Source organism: Tachysurus fulvidraco, chromosome 12 (assembly GCF_022655615.1).
Source record: "Tachysurus fulvidraco isolate hzauxx_2018 chromosome 12, HZAU_PFXX_2.0, whole genome shotgun sequence".
Classification (NCBI taxonomy): domain Eukaryota; kingdom Metazoa; phylum Chordata; class Actinopteri; order Siluriformes; family Bagridae; genus Tachysurus; species Tachysurus fulvidraco.
This window is the reverse complement of record NC_062529.1, coordinates 13,150,091-13,170,992: the sequence shown is the minus strand read 5'-3', so window position 1 is coordinate 13,170,992 and position 20,902 is coordinate 13,150,091. Positions and strand designations below refer to the sequence as shown.

Here is a 20,902-nt window from a genome sequence, read left to right as displayed (position 1 = left end):
TCTAGAAATAAACTCTGTAACAACACTGTTGTTTCTTTGTTCCATAGATAAATGTTACAGTATGAAGTTCTTATGAAGCCTGCAAGTGAAGTGACTTTCTCAGTGATCTCAGCATCAACATTACATCTAGGAGATTCCTGCTAACTTTAAAACAACTGACTTCTACTGCACTGCTTAAAATCAAGATATTAGGACTCCGGCAGCTCTGTAGGATTAGAACACTTCAGACATGCCAAAGCAACTGCCGCGACGTTGTGGCTCTGTGTTGTTGCCCGCCGGCACCAGCTTCTTGGCCATGATGCTTCCTGCCTCCTAATATAATGCGGCATGTCTGAATGTAGGTCAGAGCTTCTGCCAACATGACAGAGTCCCTACACGAGACTTATACCACAGCAGCTCAAAAAAAAAAAACACTACAGTAAGAGTCAACTGTATCTACAAAACAGCATCTCACTCTGTGCACAGAACTTCACATCACCTCAGGTCAAATAATGCTAACAAATATACAAATATTATAATAAAGACAATTGCACATGATTCTAATAATAGCATTAATGACCATTAACCTTTGTAACATTATAGTAATATTTCATGAGCATTTGCAGCACATAACTCATACATATGCAATAATGACAGATAAGACCTAACAAATGACTAAATAGGTCTGAGATATCGTGCTTTAGCTCTTGCGTTGGTGGTTAGTTTGCCAAGTATGTGCAGCAAACACGCAACATGTGAACAGTGTAAACAAACAACAGGGAGTTTAAGACCATGCACTTTCTGTAAGACTCAACACCATGTGCATTCTTACTATTTTTATAAGTAAAGCACACATGCAGCATTTTTAAACCATGAGCAAAAAAACCTTGTTAAATACACAGAAAAGCAATGTAGAAAATATATAGCTTGTGTTATGGAAACATTTATCTAATATGTAATAGATATAAAACTATTACAGCATTTTTATATAATAGATTTAACTAATCAGATTAGAGTTTAAGCCTACATTATAATGTATGGCATAATATATTTCATTATAATGTATGACATAATTGGCTGTAACCTTAACCATGCACTTCCACCAAGTGAATAAAATTATACTACTGTAATGCATGATAATCAAATTCCAAGTGTCCCTTTATTGTAGAAAATGATTTAACCCCATTAACACTATCCTGTTTCACACCAGTGGCAGCAAAATCCCATCTATAATGGCTTATGCTTACCTCCTCTGTGCTGCCTGAGTTCAGATGAAATAGAAAGAATTTCAGTCAATAAAAGAGTAGTGCATTTACAGTAAGCATGCAAGGTTGATCTGCAGCTACACTGTTGATCACATGTTTTAGAGGCTGTTCTGTATGTCCGCCTTTACTCTGTCTTTCACACCCCCAACACTGACCCGTTTTTCCCTTCCTCTCTATGAAGGAGGGGCTCTCGCCACTGCACTACTATTTTAGGATTCCACCTCCCTCCCATCCTCCCCATAGCCCTTGTGCCGGGTTCACTGAAAATAGCCAAGTGCAAACGGGCCAGACATCTGCTACTGGAGAGGTCACACTCACACTCCCCAGAGCCTATGACTTTCCACACGCCCTTAGACACACTCACTTTCTGTTGTTGTTGATTTTGTTGCTGCTGAGAGACACAGAGCTGTGAGCTGCTAGATTGCAAACATGGCATCTTGATTCTAGTCCAAATTATCTACTATTTCTTTGTACAAGGTTACAATAAAGAAATCAAAGATTATTACACCTGTCTCTAAACATTGTTGACTATTTTCAACAATTGGTGGATGTTGGAGCTTAGTGGTTAAGGTGCTGGACTGAATCCCGGCTCCACCAAGCTGCCACTGCTGAGCAAGGCTCAGTTGTATAAAATGAGATTTTAAAAAAATATATAAGTCGATAAAATTTATTTATTTATTTTCTTAGTCTATTAGCAGTATACTTGCTAGATAACTTTGCTTCGCTCTAGAAGTTAATTAAGAAAATGATCCAGAAACAGAACAAGAACATAAACAGAACAAGCGCTTAAAATACACACAGAAACAACTAGAAATATGCTTAATAATCTTAGATTTGTTTACTGTAACCTAATTATTAAGAAATAGTAGATATGTAGATATACAGTGTATGCTGGTCCTATGCCTGACAGCCTCCTCACATATTAACATTAATTCAGACTGTTTTGGCGACTCCACCATTTCTGCAGGGATAAAAGAACGACATAACATGTAAACTCTTTCTGCTCAACACTTCCACCTCATTTCAATGCTTAATGTCTGCTTCTCTTTCTCTTGTTGAGAGCGATAACATGTCTGGATTATCCAAATTGTCCAGAGTGCTGAGATTACATCACCCGAAATAAATGGCCACAAGCAGCTGCGATCCTTCTCTAACTGAGACATGATCCTGCCTGCGCTCTGTAAGCCTCAGAATATGATTCATTGTATGCATATGTACGTGAATGTCTAATTTAACTAGACACAAGTTTGCTCACACCCACTGAGTGCACATTGTTTAGTGGGTAAAGCTCAGAAGAGGAATGTATACACGGCAGCTGTGAAGTAAGATCTTCACACACCCTCCTCTCTCTCTCTCCACATTCTACACCCAGCTGCTGGTGGATGGTGGCAGCACAACATACGGCGACAACTACACATTCTGTACATAGCTGTATTAATATCACCTTTTCTATAAACGTTTTGTGTGTATAAGATGTCTTGCTTATCTTTTTTCCCATTTAAGCCAAATCTAGTGATGATGACACCATCTAGTGGTAAAACACATACCAGCATCCCTTAAAGTAAAGCTAAAGAGTCCCTTCAATTTATGATGACATCAAAATAAACTGTAATGTTGTGGTAAATATGAAATCGTAAAATAGTAGGATTCTAGACAGAAGAAAGGTAAAGAAAAATTCTTTGAAAAAAAGGGAAAAAGGTCTTAAAAAGTATAATATAATAATATATATAATATAATAATCTTAAAAATCCTAATATTTTTAGGCTAATTTCAAGCTTTCATGATCTATTAAAAATAAATGCTAAAAACTAGCATTAGATTATTTTATCCTTGAAATTTGAGGAAAATAAAAACGACTTAAAAATCTAATATTTAAATTATTCTTATATTTAAATCTTATGATAGGAAATGATCAATAAAGATGTCTATATTAAATGCATTTACATTTGTCAAGGTGTAGTTTTATTAAAAATTAAATGAAGATTATCGATTTTGTAAATACAATATTTGACACCATATGCTCACGTTGTTTATAAAAGTGCCCATACACGTGCCTTTATTCTGCCCTGCTGAAATCTGAGTGTATGTTCATTAGCTTTTTTTTTATTTAAGTGAAATCTTTTCCCAACTATATTATATATAAGTAAATTAACTAGATATAATTATATATCAGTAAATTAACAATTTAGTTGTCTGTATTAAATATGCCAATCGACAAACCAAAGTAAGGCATGAATTTATTAATCATAATATTTTCCTCCACTAGATGGCAGTCTTCACTTATCTGGAAGTGACTCTGGCACAACAACAGAGTAGACTTGCTCTCCTGAAAGGCCACAGCACTGCATAGAGGATTGTTTACTCTGCTTTAGGATGAGTCAGCTAACAAAGGACACTTATTATCTGTAAGAGCACAGCAAACATTGCACTCTTCAACTCGTCTTGTCTGTACTTTCATCCATTAAAATGATTGTCAATTATCATGGATATAATTATTTAATCACATTTACTAAGCCTATGGCTGTATGACTAAGCCTATGGTATGTGTGGTATTATTAAGCCATGTCTTTATTTGTTTGTTTGTTTGTTTGTTTGTTTGTTTTCCACTCAAAAACATCACTTGTTTTGTACTGAAAAATCACTGAAATAAATCTAACCAAAGAATGGAAATAACTGAGCCACAATAACAGAGGAGCTTTAGTTCATTCCATTCCAGCAGTGTTTGCACTACGTAACCCAAAATGATTCATTGTCTGCTAAGAGAATAAACAAAGAGTGCAATCATTCCCGATGCAGAGTCTTGAGAGAGGCCGAGTTAAACATTCACTCTGCACTATTATTACCATCCCAACATAAGCTATTGCACAGACTATTAATTTCTAAGAGAAAAAAGTTTTTGTTTTAACAAAAAACATAACAATTACAACCTTGTTGTACTGAGTAACTAATAAGCTAAGAACAATACTGTTCTAATCTGGAACTAATTTTGATTTTTGTTCATTCACAAAGAAAACATTGAAATATCAGATTCAGTTCATTGTAAAATCCTTAGATTCACTATAGCAGCACTATATCCTGGTAAAGCCGTGACCTGGTTAGGTAATGATAATGAGAAATAAAGAGTTAGATATTCTTGAACTTCTAAAACATCCACTTCCGAATGACTTTCTTGCCTTTTTTCATAGGCTGCCACATGACATATGATATAAAAATGTCTAAAGTTATTAATACATAATAGTATTTTTTACCATTTTACACAGATCTTTAACATTTTCCCAGACGTCTTTCTTTCTCTGACAAAACCACAAACTGTGTTTCAGTGAAGTTCCGTCACACGAGTAACCAAGCATCCTATCCTCCCTTCACATTCTCCAAACTTCCAATCAAGCACACTTTCTCTCAGGTTCATTCATAAACAATGTGCAGTTTTACTCCTGCTGCTGTAACAGTGATGTTAGTAAGCCTTTTAATCTTCTGTATAACGCTCTGGATATTTAATTTGTTTCGCTTGGGCCTCGATTCAGTCACTGCCTGTTCATGTTCTGTTGTACCGTTTATTTGTTTTGATTACTACCTTGCCCTTTGGAAACTTGTTTTGTGACTCTTGTTTTATGTAATCATATGAACCATGATTTTACATCTAAGCTTGAGAGATTTCTCAAGCGTAGATGTGTGTTTTTTTAAATCATAGCAATCTTAAAAAAAAAAGAAACAAGCTGTGTATTTTATGATTATAAAGAGCTCTCTAAAACAAACAGATGTTTCTATTCAAACCATTTCTAATAAAACAATACAAAACCAAAACAACAAAACAATTATCTAAGCATTCCATTAGAGAGATGTTATTTGTCCACATAGGTAAAGTCTCACATTTGTTCAAGCTTCAAAACAAGCATGTCCCTTCCCTGGTTAAAACCTTTACACATTATTTATTGACGGCCGCAGTTCGGCTATAAAAAGCTGTGGCATGAGAGGATTCAGTGTATGTGTTTTACACATAAAAGGGATCAGAGGAACATGTGTCAGAGCTATCTAAAATCTGAGAGATGAGAGGATAGTTCTCTTTTATGCATGGATGTCAACAGATGTTTTCTGTCACTGCAGCATGAACAAGCTGAGAGAGCAGTGTCGTGCAAAAGCCTTAAAACATCACCGTCTCATCTATCTGCTGTTCCAAGAACCACTTCTTCACTCCTTTTTCAATACACTGCACTGCAAATATACACAGCCTGCACACTTTCTATTAATAGGAATCCCTCATACAGCAATTATATAAATGCTCATTTAAAAGGGGCATTGGGTAAAATCTGAGCTGTAGCAGTTACCAAGGGAATAACAATAAGATGACTTTAAATCTAGGTCCAAATTATTCATTTATCAAGTGACAACTCAGTTAGTTAGCAATACAGATGCTAGAAATTAACTAGCAAGAATGATGCTAAAAAGCATAATTATAAGGTAGCTAACCTAGCTAACTATCTTCCAAATGCAGTTAGCTTGAATAAAGAAGGCAAAAAAAAGCCACAGACCATCATTAAAGCCATCATTACCTTTAAACTGTGTTTTAGCTTTTTAACTTGTCCTATCTAATGTTACTCATCTGATGTCCTGTTTCTTGTTATCAGAAGTAAATAACCTAGTTTGCTATTTTACATGTACATTCCCCATGTATTTCCATGACATTTGACATAAAAAAAAAACAATATATATGAAGTATTTAAACTGTTTGTTATTTCTACAATTGTACAATGAAAATACAGATGGATGGATCTCATGTAAAAAAATGTCCATAACTCCATAACCTAATTATGGAACACTCCACCCTCCATTGGAAAGATTCAATGACCAAATACATGATGCATTTAGGTCCAGCGCTACAGCTTCAATACTTCAAAACCACACAATACTTCAACAAATGTAGATGATCACCGAAACACACTGAGTGGAGCTACTAAGTTAAAGCAGCTAACCACGAGTTGTTACTATATACTGTCTACAGGACACTGGTTATTTAAAAATAAATAAATAAATAAAGCACTATATGAAAAATGGAATATAATTTATTTATACATTTTAGCACATCTTCTTGTCCAGCTACATGTACAGTACATCTGTGTGACAGTGCATAGCAGTTTTATCATTAAAGGCATTAAAGAGTGTCTCTTACCTTTAGCTGCACCAAGTGAACATCCACGTGCCTGTTGAGGCTGTCCTGCTGCACAGACTGCGTAAGGTCCCTCACTCTCTCTGCTGTAGCTCTCAGCCAGGTCTCAATCTCTGGCAGGTGAAGCACCACCTTCCAATCTGCCCCTGTGTGTAGGGGAGGAGGTTTTTGATTCCTCTGTCGGTATTCTGGGCTCTGAAGCACCTTATCTCCACTTTCATTAGGTCCACATGGACCATGATTAGGGCTGGACTCCAAGGTGGGAGTGACAGAGGTGATCATAGGTGAGGCAGCCTCACTGGCTATCGGTGACACCGCAATGCTCATGTTGAAAATGTGCTAGATCCGTACGATGGGGACTCTGCAACAAACTGTGTGGAGAATAAATGAGGTAAAGGGGAAGAAAAGAAGAAAAGAGATCCTGAGTGAATGAGTATGAAACATATTGATTTATTTCTAAGTTCAAAAAGGGGATTAAGGAGGAAAATGCACTATGAGTCAATTTCATGCACTGCTGGCATACAAATTGGCTGTCACTTGGACAGTAACATGCCCAAGGACATTTTTTTGAGTATTTACCATTTTGAAGTAAAGAGGATTGTGTGCAATTTTTGCATTCACTTATCCTCCCATAATATTAGCTAGCACATAAATCACAAAGTAACATCATGGGGTTTTATAAGTCGATTTCTGTGATCAAGACACTTCTGATATTCATATTAATTTTCTCCATCAGCAATGGATCTGAAGTTCACCAGCATCTGTATGCATTCAGTGATCTACTCTGTTTGTACTGATACTTTAGAATTCTTTCTAAAACTGAAAAAGGGATTGACATACTCTCTGTTGTCTCATTTATAATAATATTTTTAAAAAATTGTATTATAACCATCTGTACAACAACTACTTTCTTAACCTTACATATAGAAGCCCTGATAGACATAAATCGTGAATAAATTGGTCATTATTTTTGCATTATAAGGCTATGGGTTGTTAATTGGAAGGTTGTGGTTCAAGCTCCAGCACACCAAGCTGAGACTGCTGGGCCCCTGATCAAGACCCTCAACCCCTGTTTCTCCAAGGGCGCTGCATCATAGTTGCCCCAGCACATAAAATAATTCCATTGTTCTGTAATTTGTGTGGTAATAAAAAAGTTAGTATGTTTTCTATTGCCACTTGTTTCTGAACAGAAATAAATGCACCAATTACTTGTATCCTTCTGGCAATATGACTTCCTTACATTTCCACTCTGTCTAGCATGTAGTCCACTTTGCTTTTGCTATTTAAACATGTGAATGACAGGCCTGCATTTACTTCAGCCTCAAACAAAATACAAAGGGCAGCAAGAAATGATAGAAATGACTTTAAAAACCCATGAGTGCATACAGTATGCTGAATCTTCTTAACACTTAACACTTATCTTAATGTGCATATCATGTGCATATCATGTGTCTCTGTAAGGAAGTAACTGTATTCGAATGTATAATAGGGAATCAGTTATTTGCAGCAGGACTGAAGACAACCACTGTTGAGTTCAGTGGAAGACAACCTGACAACTTTACTGCCAACATCCAGCTTTAGAGAAATCTATATATCCCAGAAGTCTAATAACTTTAAAATTATTCATTCTGAAAGAGTGAAATCAGCTTTTCATTCCTGTCTTCCATCCCTTAAAGTCCCGATGAGACAGTGACAGCCACAAAGTGTACTCATCTTACCCACATGAGAGAGAGAGAGAGAGAGAGAGAGAGAGAGAGAGAGAGAGAGAGAGATGTACAAAAAGAAAGAATAAATAGCCATGCCTCTCTTGTAAATCACAGAAGGTAAAAAAATATATGTGCTTACACATGTTAATAGCATTAAATGTATTTTAACAAGACCAAATTATCAAGCTGTTTTACATGTCTTACAGTAAACAGTGCATTTAGAGCTGAAGAGGAGAGGGGGAGCTTTACAGCTTTACAGTGATGACTGCAAGATCCTTCAGATGACTCTTACTTCCTCTGTGTGTCACAATGAGGCAAGGCCGAAGAATGAGATCACTCCGTGAAAAAAAATTCCCGGTTAAATAACACCAAGGGATTATCGCAAGTTGAGTCACAATCTGAGCGATAAAATGTGACATTACATCTAATAGCACAAACTGCATAATTCTGCCCAGTGCTTATTATTAAAGACAATGCAATTGAATTGCATACAGTAATTATGTGTCAGAGAGAGAAAACTACTGCTGTAAAGATATTATATATCAATCATATAAAATAATAACCAACAGAATCATGGACAATCAACTGTCCTTTTCCTTTCATGTTGCTAATGTGACTCGCTCATGTCGGTTTCTTCTCTACAGCATTAGAAGGATTGGGCCATTTTTGTACACACAGACTGCCCAGGTACTTGATCAGTCTCTTGTCATTTCTAGACTGGATTACTGCAATGCACTGCTGGCAGGTCTACCTATGAACGCAATCCGTCCTCTGCAAATGATCCAAAATGCAGCTGCCCGGCTTGTTTTCAACCTGCCAAAGTTCTCGCATACCACCCCACTGCTGCGATCCCTCCACTGGCTTCCGGTAGCTGCACGCATCCGATTCAAAACACTGATGCTGGCCTACAAAGCCAAAAATGGACCAGCTCCCTCTTACCTCAAAGCCCTCATCATTCCTCGCACTGCACCCCGCAACCTCCGATCTACCAGCACTGCTCGACTGGTTCCACCATCTCTCAGGGTAAGAGGCAAGTATACTACAAGACTCTTCTCTGTTCTGGCACCGAGGTGGTGGAACGAACTTCCCCTAGAGGTCCGGACAGCTGAGTCACTGGCTATTTTCAAGCGGCGGTTGAAGACCTACTTATTCAGGAAACACTTCAACTAGCACTTCTTTCCTTATCTTTAAAAAAAAACAAAAAAAACCTTTGACACTTTTTCATTGTAACTTTGAACAAATGTTTTAAACTCATGGTATCTTAAGTATGTAACCTAGTGAACCAGCATTAATGTATTCAATGTTAGAGATTTAATCACTTATGTACGTCACTCTGGATAAGGGCGTCTGCCAAATGCTGTAAATGTAAATGTAGAATCAATGGATTGGAAAACTATAATACACAGACATCTTACAAGATAGGTTATGGAGTTATGGACATTCTACGCTCTTCCTCTAAGTGTTTGCAATGGCTTTGGTGTTTCAGAATCAGAATCAGTCATATACTGTAGATGATTATTTAAACAAAAAACCTATAGAGACTTACTGGTACGTTATGTGAAAGCACAGCAAATGAGTCTGATGCAATTTATGCTTGACCAGGCCAAGTGGTATAATTCAAATTATACATTGGTATTATTCAAAGCCAAAGGATTTAGCTGAGGTTAATTTCTACATTTGTGGTTAGATATGATCAATTTGTGTCTCAGTTTACTTTATACATATGGAGTGCATAATGCTTTAACAATGATTGTCCTTATAGATCATGGTGTGAATGCACTCTTCATGACACACCATCATAAAAAGACCTCTGTCAGGACCACTTTGTCACAAGTTATGTTATTAGATCATATGCATACAGTTAGTGTTGGCGGTATGCTTCTGTTCTGGGCAAGAATCCATGCGGGCGTCCATGCGCATACATGGACAGAACGGGGAGAGCAGCGACTAGAAAATAGAATAGACCCCCCTTTTAACAGACCCACTAGCATGCATAGTATTGATATGCTCGCTTACGCATTTTTGGAAAGTAATAAATGAATGGATAGATAGATAATTAAATAATTAGAGAGAGAGGGAGAGACATAAGAAAAATATGTGGAGATTTAAGACGTAAACTGGTACAGCAAGCACGGGTTCCGGCATGGTGGAGTCGGGGTTGGAGGAGGGAGTTTAGATCGCGGCAGCAGCGAAGCGCTAGAATGGCTCTATGAATGGGAATTTAAATGGTCAGGTAATATGGATGTCGTAATACGTGTAATACGATTGATACGCGTCGTGGACAGCTGATTAACAGCTGATGCATGCTTGATTTCTGAAGTGTTAGAACTGTCCACAAAAACTGCCTCATCATGAAAAAAAGACCTGATGTATGTTGATGAATGCACTCTCTCATCAGTATAAGGTCCATTCATTATTTAAATCAATCAGCCAGTTGTTCATTTTTTATCATCCTGAAACTAAAGGATGGTGCACAAACACCAACCTATGTTTGTACATATAATTTTTAGTTTGTGTACATACAACTTTTTCCTGTTTCAAGTTCATACTATAGATATGAAATTTAGGATCAAATCACAAATAATATTTACATGAGACTCAAGAGCATCTCAGAGCTGACTTCATGTAATTACCTCTGAGCTGAACCTGCAAAATACCTAGCAACAAGCCACCTTAATTAAAGCTGTGCAAAATTGGCCTCTGCTGGACAGAAGTACTGAACACCATATATTTCTATACACATAAACATTACAGAAACCATCTAAGAAGTAATAACAGGCATCTAACATCACCTGCACTGCAAAATCTGAAGCAGAAAACCTGCTCTGTGTTAATGGTGCATCCATTAGAAAAATGAATCATAAACAATAGTTATATTTACACTCAGTTACTGTTATGATGCATAAAAATGATTTAAAGATTATTAGGGTATATCAAGGAACCTAAAACAACGGACAATGGCATAATAAATATAAAGCATGTATCTATTTGAATAAAGATGCACCAAGAAGTAGCTTAAATTAGCAACCTGCAACGCAGGCTATTTTCCTGCTTTGAAACTGCTCTATATCAGGGCACACCGAGGTTTCTTCTCTCTAGGCAGGCCTATCATATTGCATCCTGGGTTTGATAACTCAGATAACCCACAGGAGCCTGAATCAATACAGCTGCTTAGTTTGATGCTAAGAGTGTTAGTGTGCTAGGAGACAGAGCTGATTCTGAATAATCTTGTAGCACCACCATCCTCATAACTGTGTTTAAAACCTATTTCTTGCCAGGAAGTGATTCACCACAGCTGGCATCAACAGAGATATGGTGATGCACAACGCCCATTACCAGAACAGTGCGTTGTGTGTCCAAGTGTGTGTGTGTGTGTGTGTGTGTGTGTGCGTGTGTGTGTGTGTGTATACTTTCAGCCAGAGATCATGGAGGACCTGAGACGATTGTCTGCAGTGGAACAAAGTCAAGATTCTTCTCTCTGCGATGTCAGGCCACGTGCTCTGAATTATTTATTGTTTTGGGAAGCAGACATGTTACAAAAATGGGCCTTCCTAAATGCTACACAGATACAGAGCAAAAAGAAACACAACTGATAAAGAATAACATGTTGTCATAGTAGTAAGATTAGTAGTACCTTTTTAAATACTAATAAAATTAACCAAGAACTATTTTTGGTAGTCATCTTATATCATCTTTATTTTACATAATCACAGTTTAGAAATAAAGTTATTGGACTTGTTTTTACACCTTGCAATGTTATCTGTTATGTAAGCTTATTATATTGCACACTGAAGAAGATGATCTCAGGATAATCTTGTCCAAATTGTATAACAGACTATGTGATAATATTCTCATGTCATAGTATATGATAAAGATCCCCCAACCATAGACCTGCAATTAAAAACTATATTCTGCTTACATCACTAGGCTGATTTGGGCTCATGCAGAAAACAGATACACACAGATAAACAGTCACATAAACACATTCTTGAGAATCCTTAATACCTCATCACTCAATGAACTTAAGGAAACAAGGGCATTTTTTCTGACCATTGTTTACATTACAGAAAGTGTGCCAAAGTAACTGCCCTGTGAGTTTCACATCAAACTGTCTTATGTGTAGCTTTCACAGATATATAATCACAGATTTCTGATAGTACTAGAACTTTTGTCTGCATCTGGATTTCCCTAAACCATATCTATCTCCTATACAAATCCTTTTTAAAATACCATGGAACTGAATGTCATTTTTGAAAAAAAAATACATAATCTGTCTTTCTTAATATTACTGCATATTACACTGTACAATTTATAGACTCATGGCATATTACATAATTTCCTCTCGATATTAAGTGACCTTCTGCTACACTATTCATCTGAAATCACTGCCCTTCACACCTTGTAAAAGTCTTTTATATTACCATGTTATTTAGCATGAAGTCAAGCAGCTTGAGATCTTATTAACAAATTTTAATGAATCAAATTCTCCTTTTAAAAATGTCGGTCTTGGAATCTTATCTCGAGGACACTGGTTCACTTAATGTTTATTATTCACACATGAAAGACTCATAAATATGCATTTCGGTATATATTTTTATGAATTTTCTACTAAGTCTTAAGGGCTAATAGATAGTTCCCAGTAGAACATGCTCAGTGACATTGAACTGCCTAACATGAGCAAATCTAAGAGAGCTTTAGGCTCAACAGTATCAGTTGATTCTCAATAATTATTAGAATTAACCTGACATGCTACAATTTTGAAATAAGAAAGAACAGTCCAGTATTACTCATAATACACTACAGCTTGTAAACATGGAGTACCTAAATATATCAAATCTAAATCTCTAAAACTTCCTACACATTTCTTTAAATAAACAATTAAGATTACTAAGAACTGACAAATTTCCTGTACTGAGAAATTTTACCAAATATTATTTTAGTTGGAACTCAAACATAATGGAAATCTAACTACAGATTTTGGAGCATGATGCACATTTATAGACATATTAAACAGTAGATATGAAATTAGCTGCTATTACTAGCTTGTGCAAAACTTCAATGCATCCTCCATACTGTGAAAGTTCACAATTGGTTGTTAGTCACTTTAGAACTATAATACCTTAAAATGAAGAAGAAGAAGAAGAAGAAGAAGAAGAAGAAGAAGAAGAAGAAGAAGAAGAAGAAGAAGAGGGGGAGGAGGAGGAGGAGGAGGAGGAGGGGAAGAGGAGAAAGGAGACATATGTAGAAATATATAATAGAGTACACATTACAAAAAATACATTTTCAATTCACATAACATTAATCATTGATCATGACATTAATGTTAATTATAAATGTGTAGATTTTGTGTGCAACTATGTTAAAATGTTTAAAATGTTCATCAAAATATTATCAGGTAAGCCGTGGACCCAGTTTCACCTTTGTTAAATTTTGCTTCATACATAGTAACCCGACTCAGTAACTTAGCTAACCGCTAACAAATGGCAGGGCTGATGGTGTATATGTATAAAACATCCGTTCAAAAAAGAGTTTTATTTATCATTACCAACACAGACAGAGAAAATGTAAATAACTGAAGTGACTTCTGGTTGATAAACCTTCATACCAACCTCTTCACTAAAATGTCTGGTCCTAAGATTTCTTAAGATTTCTTGATAGTGTTTGTAATGGTAATTCAAAACTAGCACTAAAGTCACATAGTATAAATGTTGTCATATATTAGTGCCATTACAAGTATATTTTGAGTCAGAGGGTTTTGTGCTCGTAGTGGTTTTGTAAAGATGAAGGAAAGATCTGAGGACAGCCAGTCTGCTTCATTAATAACTACCTAATCGACAACATACTGTATTTTATTAAGAGCTTGGTTTCAGGACACTATTTCAAAACCGATGTTAACAAGAAAATGTCATATATACTAGATGTTAGCAAGTCATTAGAACTGAAAGTCTGTGTAATAAAGAAGATGGGATTATGCAGTGAGTCAGCAAACACACTGGGCCTTGTGACAGGTGTACAGTTACCAGCAGGGTATATCACTGGTCATTACACTTAAGCATTCGGACCTCTTGCATTTCCTCACACTTCATCCACACAACATAACCCTGTCACTAGCATCACCACACATTTATAAACTTTCCCTGTGGCTTGTGTCTATCTGCTATGTGACAAAATATCATACAAGATAACTAATGTTTACAAATGAATCCTCTGCTGTGGTTAAAGATTTTTTAAAGATGTATTATATGCATTGTGACTCTATGTTCAATTCCTAATTCTGAGATTAATATGATGACCTCTGAACCTATCACAATGGCTAAAGAGAAATTTTAATCAGCAAGTTCAATGCTCCAGTAGAAAAGAAATCTCAGCTGCCATGAACTCCGTAAAAAGAGAGATACAGTGACTCGATTGAACAACAAAATAACCTGAGCACAACACAAGAATACAGGAGAAGGACAGGAACAGGACAGGAGAAAAAACTGCTAATACAACATACAGGAGATAAATGTATAGGTCATTAGCTCTGTTCTTACTTATAGTTCATATAGCCCACAAACAGGTTTAATAATGCTGTGAGCTTGATGATAAAAGTGGCTGTCTGTCCACTGCCCCACCCTGCTGTGCTTTCTGCTAAAAGCTTGCTGTTCTCTGTATGTCTGAGTGATAGTTCTGAACATTGCTGCACTTTTCACTCGAAATATGATAACATTATTCATTATATCATCTAACATTAAAATCTTTTAACTGAGCATGAATTTCGAGGTTCAAAATCTAAACACAAAATTTCAATTTGAAAGACAGCTAGAAAAAAATAACTTCTGATTTTTCAGAACGATGATCCAAGGTTATTGTATCCTCTCAGGTACTATACATAAAGGTGGCCTATGTCTGAGGTCACCTGTCTCCCATCATACCCGGCTCAAAGCACACTTACTCTGAGGATATAACAAAGACAGGAGATGGGCAGCTGTAGAAAAGGTTTAAGATCTGGTACCAGCAGGGGACAACTTTAATGAAACAGAGCTCCATATCCCTCCTGATCTCACCCCTCCTTTTTCTCCTGAAGCACAGAGATTCATCACCATAATAAAACAAGTGTCTTACAGAACAGGGAGGGGCCGGACAAGAGGGAATTCTACTTATACACACAAATTGACACAATCAACAGCCCAGCGCTCAGGCTAGTCACATTTAAAATACAGCACATGCCATACAAGACCGTTCACTGAGGTGCTTTAATCCACGCCTTACAATACACGCATTTTCCTTACACCTGAGGCTCAGTAACAGGCAGCGGACAGGACTAAAGCAGTGTAACAGTGCTAAACAGTAATGCCCCAAGAAGCACACTCACTATTAACCCTTTCTTCTCTACTCTGCCACCAACAGCATCAGAAGAAGTACTCCTGTATCCTATACACACAAACATAAACATAGAGCTACTGTATGTAAACACCCTGCTTTCTCCAAAAGAAAAACTATGCACAGGTTCACATCCTGCTGTGTTGCCTGCATCCCTTTACTCAAGGCCAACTATGGCATGAAAACAACTGAAAACAGACACTTACAAACGCGCACTTCCCTGTGAAATCTCTCCCTCTGTGTGTGTGTGTGTGTGTGTGTGTGTGTGTGTGTGTGTGTGTGTGTGTGTGTGTGTGTGTGTGTGTGTGTGTGTGTGTGTGTGTGTGTGTGTGTGTGTGTGTGTGTGTGTGTGTGTGTGTGTGTGTATGCGGCAGCTTTTCCCTCTCTGCAGGCCTCTTTGACAAAGCAGGACGCCGCTCGCTGCCTTGCCAGTCACCGCTATCCGCGCAATATAACCTTGGCAGTAGGAACACAAGGGTCGGCCTCAACCACAAGCGCAATAACATCATGAGTGAGAAAAGAGAGAAGTGTGACACTCACCTGATCCCTGCTCTTTACTCCATCTCGTGCTCAGGGCGTGAGTGAGGCTGTGATATGGGGGAGGTGTGTATGCTGAGACACTGCGGCCTCGAGCAGCGCGAAGCAGAGGATGCTGATGATGCAGCGCCTTCAATCGAGCAGCCCTGTTGCCTGGGAAACTGTGGAGTGATGGAGCAGTCACGATGCGCTGTGATTGGTTGGTGAGGTGTGGCGCTTAATGTGGGCGGGGAAACAGGAGACAGGGCGGCGGTGACCGAAGATTACCCTACAGTGTCCCAAAAGTCTCTATACATAAGGGAAATTAAAAAAAAAATTAAGCAAAACGTAATTTTGCTTGTTAAACAACATCTTCATTACTTTGTAAACACACACCGAGTCGTTTCTCTTATTCATTATTAATTCGTAAATTTCCACGAATGTCCACAATCCAATATATGATAATATCCCTAAAAAGTATTTTTTTTTTATCTTAAGACATTTTGAGAAAAGGTGTCCTTATCTCAATGTATAGATACTTTTGGCAGATCATACTGTAGTATATTACTTTGCCACGGTATCCTTCATATCTACTGAATATTACTGTATTATTGAACATCCTCGTGAAGTTTATTGCATGCGTGTTCTTTATCTTTTTTTTTAATGCTCATATAATTCAAACTTAAAGAAAGACAGAAGAAAACATTTCTGCATTAGTTTCAATAAAATACAAAATAAACATTTGAACATCAGAGTAGGTTGCATCATAAAATGTTTGATAACAATAGTTTTCTGTATTTAAGGATATTCCGAATGATTACACTAAATACAATAACTCAAGGATGCTCTTATTGCACTGCCCTGGGCACACACACATCTCTGAGAACCTCTTAATTATTATATTACTTGAAGTATTATTATTATATTATTATTATTATTTAAAAAGTATTGTAGACAAGTGAGTTAATGGGTCTTTTTTGTTTGATTTTTAAATATAATCAAATATTATTGAATATTGATCATTGATTGATCTTCAGTAACTGATGTGTGCTCATCAGTGGTGAAGGCAGGTGAATTCACCCGGGAACCCTTTTTCAGGATGAAAACAGAGAACACAGAGAAAATGCACGATGACATGTAAAACACACACATGTAGTAACTCGAGTTCAGACTCAAACCAGGGACTCTGGACAACTGCAGCAGTGCAGCCCCTTAAATATATTGTTGAAAATAAATAAATAAATAAATAAAAGGTGTCAATGCATCAAAAAGACTATTAGAAAATGTAAAGCAGTGGCCCAAAAATGTCTAGATTTTATTTCCAGCAAGTGAAAGATGCAGCAATGAGATACAATTTGTTATTGACTTTCCCGACAAATTCCACTGGATGGCAATGTTTCAGAAGAAGCATGGCTGGGCTTTTAGAGAGACACAAAGTGTACAGCAATCCACTGACAATGAGTGTTTTAGAACAGTAGATTGTATAGAATAAACAAGGACTCGCCACTGATTGAAGAAGTAAATTATGAAAAGAATGTCCTTTATATTCTTGAGTGTATGTGAGATGTGTGTGTGTGTGTGTGTGTTAGAGATGCCCGGATCAGCTCAAATGTTACCCGAATCCGTGCTTCAAATAAAATCATCAGCCCGCCATCCACCCGCACCATGATCTTCTCTGAATAAGATATCCTCATCCACCCGCACCATGATCTTCTCTGAATAAGATATCCTCATCCACCCGCACCATGATCTTCTCTGAATAAGATATCCTCATCCACCCACACCATGACCTTCTCTGAATAAGATATCCTCATCCACCCACACCATGATCTTCTCTAAATAAGATACCAAGTCAAGTCACAAATCTTTAATTGTCATTTCAACCATATATAGCTGTTGCAGTACACAGTGAAATGAGACAACGTTTCTCCAGGACCATGGTGCTACATAAAACAAAGACAGAGCTAAGGACTTAAGTAAGTAGTCCTAGCCACATAAAGTGTAACTGCGCAACCTGGTGCAAACAGTGCAGGACAAGACAAAAAAGACAGCGCAGGACAAAATTTACAAGACAATAAACAAAAGACAATAAAACAGCACCCAAAAGTGTAGATACTGTATGTTAAAAAATTGCGTGTGCAGAATTGCTGGAATGAACACATTAGTATTATAGCAGCAGTTACCTGAGATATTGTAAAAGATGAAAAACAGCAAATGACTGATATGTGAGACAGCATGTGCAAAGAGCAAAAAACAGTGTGCAAAACAGTTTGATGGGTATATATTGGAGGAGTGTGTATATGGTGTAGGTCTGTGCAGTGAGAGTCTCCAATGATCTTCTCAACTGTCCTCGCTATCCGCTGCAGGGCCTTGGAAGTCCAGGATCCAGTTGCAGAGGGAGGTGTTCAGTCCAAGCAGGCTTAGCTTCCCAATCAGGTGCTGAGGGATGATTATATTGAATGCTGAACCAAAGTCTATGAACAGCATTCGTACAAACGTGTCTTTATTGTCCAGGTGGGTGAGGGCTAAATGAAGTGCCATGGAAATGGCATCGTCCATGGAGCAGTTTGGACAATACGCAAACTGTAGGGGGTCCAGTGAGGGTGATAACTGGGTCTTGATGTGCCTCATGATGAGTTTTTTGAAGCACTTCATAACGATGAGTGTGATTGCTACAGGACGCTAGTCATTGAGGCAGGACTCTGTAGACTTCTTTGGGACGGGGACAATGGTGGATGTCTTGAAGGACATAGGAACAACAGTGCTGCTCAGGGAAATGTTGAAAATGTCAGTGAAGACATCCGCTAGCTGTTCTGCGCATTCCATGAGCACCCTGCCAGGAATGTTGTCTGGTCCAGCAGCCTTCCATGGGTTAACTCTGCATAGAGTTCTCCTCACGTTGGCCATGGATAGACAGAGTACCTGATCGTTGGGGGAGGGATGGTCTTCCTTGTCGTTACGTGGTTTTGCACCTCAAACAGAAGTCATTCAGCGCATCTGGGAGGAAGGCATCACTATCCTCACCCAACCCGCACCCGATTACACTTTACACATTACAATTATACTAAATCTTAGTTTTCAGCATGATAATATGGTGAATGGATGGATGGATTTTTAACAGCGCATAATACTAAGAGTATGTAGTCACTCTAAATAAATAATAAATAATCACTAGTGTGTGTGTATTATGAAAGTTATGAAAATGTAAATAACACAATCTTTGAGTATAATAATACAAATTTAGTAATGTATCTATACCTTAATATATACTATATACATCTTCATGGCTGATACTATATTGAGTTCCTTGGTACTTACTGCCGTTCCTAACATAAGGGTGTATGCCAAGAATCCAGTAGCAGAGGTGTGTTCCAGACAAACAAAGAGGTTGTAGAGAGCTATAATTCTGGCATTGAGCTCAAATCAACTTGCCACTGTTAAAAAGTTGACAAAGGATTAGCCTGTTTCAACAGGTTTTATACCTTCCTTAGAAGCCTGTTACCAGCCGAAAACTGCCATTGTGTTGTACCATTCACATTTGTACCATGTTGTACATTTCCCTGGGGGAAAAAACACAGACGAGATGCAAACAACATAAGAGCAACTTAAAATGAAACATCTTTTTCCAATCCATGCTTACTAATAAAAATAGAATGCAATGGCAAAGAAAGAAATGAGATTTGTATTTTATATTAACATAGTATGAATTACAGAACTGTATGTAATAAACAAACAAAACAATCAAGCAAACAAAGTTTGGTTTGGTCAGTTTGGTCTGCTCCTTTTGCAAAATTACAAATACTTTTATTAAGTATTTTACATGCATTATTTCACTACATTGCTACAAGAGAGCAGCTAAGACATTCCAAATGATATAATGATATCAAATGAAAGTGATCTGAGGCCTAAACAAAAGACACCAATTAACCTTAAGAAAATTGTCCTATTACTCTGCCAATTATGACTCTTTCTGCCTTGGAGTAAATGGGTAACAGTTTGATTGACACTTTGAGCATATTATCTGAAAAATGGCAGCCTCCTGCAGATTCTGAGTGATTAAAACTAGGAATCCGGTCTATTAGGCTTGATATACAGGAATCACACTGACTGCCTGGTGGTCTAATTTCTGACCAATCAGAAAGCTGGCTTTGAAAGTAAGGATTCTGGAAACCACCTTGCCTTGAATAGCAGTGAGCTTTGACTATGTGATTAATTACATGGGATTAAATGAAATTACAAAGCCACATTTATAGACATACTGATAATGTACAACTCCATGTTCAGTCCTATAGACTTAGAAATTAAATATTTAATTTTGAAATTTATACCATAAACCTTACACTTTGTTGGTTTGTTTATTTTGTGGTTGTTTGATATAAAAGCCATTACAATAGTGTGTTAGAATCTTTTTTTTTTTTTCAAGGTGATCACCATAAAAAAACAAAAAATTACGCTTTACGGTTACAAAAAATCCGCATTAAGTAATACTTCATTTACATGTAAATTATTCAGCTTTGGTGTTGCTTAGATGCTTTAATAATGAATATGATCAAACATAGCTCTAAACCATTGCTGAAAATGACAGTAAACCTACTATAACGAACCACTGCATAATGCTGCGGTAGATCTTTTCTGAAATGATTACATCACCCTTTCACATTTCGTTGCCAGAAATGTATGAAAAGCACGCCATTGTGGCTCTAAAGGAATTAACCAAGCGGCTGTCTCTACTTTGTTTGAAGAGCCAAAATGGCGGCACGAGATTGTCAGTTTTCTGGCAGCCTAGTTACAGAGTTAGAGTCAGAAGCCCTTTAATCGATGTCACTGAAATACGCATGCTCTAATTGGCTAAGATCAGTCACGTGCATAAAGAGCCAATCACGTTTGAGCACCGCTCCAGGTGGCGTCCC

General features: G+C 37.3%; 1 protein-coding gene across 2 annotated transcripts in view; it reads right to left on the bottom strand.

Annotated features, from left to right (window-relative positions):
- akap6 (A kinase (PRKA) anchor protein 6) overlaps positions 1 to 20,743 on the bottom strand; it is a 98,299-nt gene extending 77,556 nt beyond the window's left edge. Inside the window, exons 1-4 of one of the 2 annotated variants that reach the window (XM_047821119.1) lie at positions 20,587 to 20,743; positions 19,475 to 19,552; positions 16,017 to 16,301; positions 6,412 to 6,779 (exon numbers count right to left, since the gene is read on the bottom strand). In XM_047821119.1, the coding sequence (XP_047677075.1) occupies positions 6,412 to 6,735 (324 nt within the window). In that variant the 5' untranslated portion in view covers positions 6,736 to 6,779; positions 16,017 to 16,301; positions 19,475 to 19,552; positions 20,587 to 20,743. Of the gene's footprint in view, positions 1 to 6,411; positions 6,780 to 16,016; positions 16,302 to 19,310; positions 19,326 to 19,474; positions 19,553 to 20,586 lie in introns of those variants that run through there. The other variant, XM_027172042.2, reaches the window with a different exon arrangement.
- Between the last annotated feature and the right edge of the window lie 159 nt (positions 20,744 to 20,902).